A 5,000-nucleotide genomic window follows, 5' to 3' on the forward strand; every position below is an offset into this window, starting at 1 on the left:
AAAACACATTCATGGATGCTACAACTAACTGAAGCTCAAACCCTGCATGATGAAAGGACTCTTGCAAGCAACGGTGCCGTCCCATGAACCTGTTACCTTAATTACTAATCCAAAAAGTGCAACATTTATGGTTCCTATCAACATCAAGGTACAACAACGGTTGCCGTCTACTGCTACTGTGTTTCCACGATGCTTTTCGGGCCAAGAAAATAAAAATAAAACAAACACCAAACGTTTGAAATGAATTAATATCATTTAAATATAGTTGTTGTTTTATTTTCCTCAGGTTAAGCAATTGTTTTTTTTAAGGGGAGTGACCGCTGCACCGTGTGTCCGTAACATCGTTTTCTCCCCCAATCCTGTATATATGCCGAGTTCATGATCTCTGCTTTCCCTACCTTTCGGCAAAGTGCGGGCAAATAGGAGCCAACATTGCATCATCCTTGCATACTACTGTATTGCATTTTACGAATTTCGCTACTACCAACTGCAATCCAATCCGCAAGAACGACCGGAACTGAAGAACGGCGACAATTTGATCTACAAACTGCACCGCGGCGGCGGTAGTGCGCAGAGAATTGTCGAAATAACGGAACACAACGAAGCAGAGGAGTTTGTTTGCTGTTATCTACCACTCTACTAGTTCTGCTGCCCTGATGGTTGGTATAATACCGTAACGATGATCACGAGTCTTCGACCCGTCAGTATTGTGGGTAAAACGAGTTGTGTAGTAAGCACATTAAAAAAACAAACATGCCGAACGATCTGTGCTAGTTAGATATTTGAGTTTACCTTCCTCTATGTAAGTCTAACAACCTGCGTCATTATTCAAGTCTATCTGTCTGTGGTAGTGTGTTTTTGTGTCTTTTCAAACTGATTCGAGACTGTCTGCTGCTAACTAGCGTAGGATATAGGAGCATCACGACGCGAGATATCAGTGTCAATTGTGAGAACACACAGCAAAAAACTAAACAAAACTCAAACCCCACATTCACACTCCACAGTTTAAGTTCGTTATTCCAAAGGGAGGTAAAGTATTCTGGGTATTCTATGTAGCTTCTTTCCCTCATCCTGTGCCTCTTTCTATTCGATATTAGTTCGCACTCTACTAGCTATAATAAGTTAAAAAGAAAACACATATTTCCACCGGGGGGCCAACGTTGCAGCCACCGATGCGTGGAAAAGGATGGGAAGTAGGCACGGGATGCCTCTAGGACAAAACACAAGTATCGTGCGATGAAGGGGGATGAATAGTTGATGCATCGATGATGCGGGTAATTAGTTATATTGGTAGATGTTAACAAGCAAAACTATAAAAAAAAACAAACGATTAATCAGTCAGTGACAAGGGATAAAAATGTCTGTGCTCAGGACACCGTGTCCCAGCAGAATATTCACTTGCGCACACTCTACAATAATTCCATTCTACTCAACTGGACTGGTCTTGGTTGATGTCTTCTTGATGGTATACTTGGAAAAACAACATTTGGATTTCATACGAATTTACACGACCTTTTTTGGATTTGTCTGCTTGTACACTGTTGGTGTGTTTTGCCTGAATACCTGGTGAGTATTAATGGGGTGTGAGAGAGATACCGAGAGAGAGAGACCGATCTTAACCGACTAACGATACGGTGTGATCGTAGCATAACGCAAATAATACGTCAACCACTACAACACCAATATCCCCAGTCAATGTTTTGCTAAACCGGACACGCGCGCGGATAGGAATTAGTACGTTTGATGGTTTCCCTATTCAAACTCAATGCCGTTCTCCTCGCACAATACTTTCGCCGGTAGCTATTTATGCTGTTTGAGCTGCTCCAGCTTCTGCTGTAAGAGTTCCCGTCGCTGCGAAGTCGTGCCGGTACTGCTCATGGGTGTGCCGGTGTAGACACCCTCATCGAGACCACGCCTCAGCCCGAACTTGGCGGCGTGCAGCTGATTGAGATTCAGATTTTCATCAGTAATTCCCGAACCCGGTGCCCCCGGCAACCCGGCTGGCGAACCATCCATCAAATGTGACTGCATACCGGTTGCACCCACTAGCATTCCACTGGTGCCACGCAGATGGGGATGAAGTTGGCCACTATTTAATGTTGATTTTTTCTAAAAAAAAAAACATACCCCAAATTCAAACCAACTGACAAACGGTGTCTTAATGTGTTTCGGCTGGGCATGCGTTTATTCCTTTTCAACGCGGAACACGGATATTAAACTTCTAACAAAGATGATGGATATTAAACTTCTAGCTAATACGTGATTCAAAAAGTAGCGGCTAATTCGGGAAAAAACTTGCAATTTAAACTTCATTTAGTGACCCTTTTTCGACGAAACTGTAACCGGATAGTTAGGTAGAGATGGCAAGCAAATAAACACTTATCGAAAAATACATCAATAAAGTGATGAGTTCTTACAATAAAATGGCGATACATTTACATAAGCTTATTAACATTCACTTACCAGCATGGTACTCAGTTTGTCCATCCAATAATCGGGATTCTGTTTGCTATGTGTGCCGCCTAAAAGGAATAGCAGAATAAAAATGAGTTACAAATGTGTTACCGTGTTACCAACATTCAGTGGCAATTTTACCTTCCGCAGCTGCTGTGGCGGGTTCCGGTGTGATGTATTTCTGATATTCGGCGCCGCCAGTCGCATCGCCATGTCCATCTCCTCCGCCACCCATCATCATCATACTACGCGGACCATGATTGTTGTTATCACTGTTTAGGGCATTCTGTTGTACCGTTACTCCAGTACCAGCGGGACTAGCGCTGGCTGTTGCACCCGGCGTACCAGCGCTAGAATCTTTGTTAATGTTCTTTAGAAGACGCAACACGTATGAGTGTAGCTCCGAGTGTGTCGGTATCGTGTTGAGATGCTGCAGTATCAGGTTGCCCTTAATTTTGGTCAAATTGTGCACGATCGTCTTTACAGTACGCAGGGGCATATCGGACGGTCGGCCTTGCCACCAGGCGGGCGGAAACAGGAGCATAAACTCGTGCACCTCCAGCAGCACCGCCTCGTAGTCCAGCTCGCCCACCCGATCCGGAATATTTTTCAAGTTGCGCCAGATACATTTCATCTGCAGCTCGGTGAACCTGGGCAAGCAACTGGTCTGGCACGATTCCTTAAGCAGCTGTATCAGGGCGCAGTTCATGTACGTGAAGTTGGTCCGGTCGAGTATCCTCAGGCAGATCCCGTTCACCACCTTCACAAACTGCGCATCGTCGTTGCCGGTCGCAAGCCGATTGTCCGCCATCAGGTTCAACAACACGGTCATGATGCTTTTGATCGTTGCGATCGACAGATGTTTACCGAGTAATTTTGAGCCGAAAAATAGGAAAAGGCTGTGAAGCAGCGGATGGTAGATGCTGATCGAATCGGCCAAGGGTTTCTGCTGGATGTTCTGTAACATACAGATTGGATCAAAGATTATCATCTCCATCGTCTACGCCGCACCACTCATACTAGATACCATACCTTAAACTGCTGCAGCACGCTCTGTATGTACATCTCCTCGTAGTCTCGCAGGACGGCCTGTTTTTCGGGCAATTGCAATATATCGGAAAGCTCGTTAAGCGCAGCGTGCGCCACGTACATGTCATTGTTCGCAATGCCACGAATGATACGCAACAGATTCTGGTCCGGCACCTTCGGTAGTTCATCAGTTATGCTACACAGATCCAAGCAAAGGAGAAGCATTATTTTATGTTGAGTTCATCTCGCAAAAAAAGTTCGCTCATTACCTGGGCACTACCGCAGGAGAGGATTTCGTTTTCGCGGTCGCATAAATTCCGCTGCCTTCCAGCGAGCTACGGGTTCCGGCGGAGTGATGGATGTGTACGGGTGAGCTACCGGGACCGCCTGCTCCACCCGCGGCGAGGTGATTGCGGGTGATTAGCTGCTGGAACTTCTCCGGCGGATATGCTACACCGTTCACGGGAATCACCTTCAGGTCGTCGTATATGAAGGAATCATCCATCGGATTTAGCACGGTTTTGCCAAGATCGTCCGCCCGAACCCAGTTGCGCTCGATATCCGCTATCACATTTTCGTCCAGCTTGAACGGTCCCTTCGGACGGATCACCCTCGGTGCGGCGGCCGGTTCCTGTGCAATGATCCTGGGAAAATATTGAGAAAATTAGAGTTCATTTATTGCCAATCCTTTTTCTAAATTGTGTGACCATATGTTGCATGTACGCACACGGAGGCAAAGCAATGAGCAGTGTGGTATGAATCGAGGATTATTTATTTAACCCCAAAAAAGACAGTTCAGAAACATGGAAAACTTGAAAGAAATTTTAATTTCCGTTCGCACCACTTTCTTCATTGCTGTGCCCCGCGCTGCGTAATAAATGCAAAGTACGATTTTGGGGATAAAGGGAAAACGAAACTTACTTCACAGCCCCGATGACTGGATCCGATTGCCCCGACGCCAGAGCCTCATCCTCATCCATCGCATCATCACCACCAGCGCCATCACCGGCACCTATCAACTGTGCTGGTTGCTCTGGCACTGCAACCATCGATGCGACTTCGACCTTTCCGGCCATGATCGTAGTATCCTGCGCTCCTAAGGCACCCGGAGGTCCCAACTTCTTTGGTGGTACCATCGAAGCCTTTTTCGAACGCTTAATACGCTCGTCCAACATCGAGAGATCCTTTTCCGACAATTGACCGACCAGTTTGTAGATCTTTTCCCCGGCCAAAAAGTACGCCTGCACGACAGTGTTCAGTGCCGCATTTCGGACCGCATTGTCCCGATCGGAGATGTGGCGGGCAATCTCCTTCAGTGCGATCGGTTGCGATGGTTGACAGACGGTCAGGCCGTACGTTTCGATCAGGTAGCCCAGCTCATCCAGACACTCGGCCCGTTGGCGTGCATTCTTCGACTTGAGCGCATCCATGATGAAAACAAACACCTTTGAGAACGGATACAGGAGGCAGATCTGGCGCAGCAACGTGCGCACCCCATTCCGTACCACATCCTTCGG

The 5,000-nt window shown here is 46.7% G+C and overlaps 2 protein-coding genes across 3 annotated transcripts in view; one reads left to right on the forward strand and one right to left on the reverse strand.

Annotated features, from left to right (window-relative positions):
* The window catches only part of LOC126574026 (NACHT and WD repeat domain-containing protein 2), a 9,332-nt gene extending 8,493 nt beyond the window's left edge, over window positions 1-839 (forward strand). The window contains exon 11 of the mRNA XM_050233951.1: window positions 1-839. This exon is cut by the window's left edge and continues 532 nt beyond it. The gene's annotated coding sequence lies outside the window, so the exon portion shown is untranslated.
* A 412-nt stretch (window positions 840-1,251) lies between these two features.
* The window catches only part of LOC126574025 (protein mini spindles), a 9,799-nt gene continuing 6,050 nt past the window's right edge, over window positions 1,252-5,000 (reverse strand). For both annotated transcript variants that reach the window (XM_050233948.1, XM_050233950.1), the window contains exons 3-8: window positions 4,405-5,000; window positions 3,753-4,127; window positions 3,487-3,679; window positions 2,596-3,412; window positions 2,464-2,522; window positions 1,252-2,109 (exon numbers count right to left, since the gene is read on the reverse strand). The exon at window positions 4,405-5,000 is cut by the window's right edge and continues 2,922 nt beyond it. In XM_050233948.1, coding sequence (XP_050089905.1) covers window positions 1,801-2,109; window positions 2,464-2,522; window positions 2,596-3,412; window positions 3,487-3,679; window positions 3,753-4,127; window positions 4,405-5,000 — 2,349 coding nt within the window. In that variant the 3' untranslated portion in view covers window positions 1,252-1,800. The remainder of the gene's footprint in view (window positions 2,110-2,463; window positions 2,523-2,595; window positions 3,413-3,486; window positions 3,680-3,752; window positions 4,128-4,404) is intronic.

The sequence above is a fragment of the Anopheles aquasalis genome, chromosome 3 (assembly GCF_943734665.1).
Source record: "Anopheles aquasalis chromosome 3, idAnoAquaMG_Q_19, whole genome shotgun sequence".
NCBI lineage: Eukaryota > Metazoa > Arthropoda > Insecta > Diptera > Culicidae > Anopheles > Anopheles aquasalis.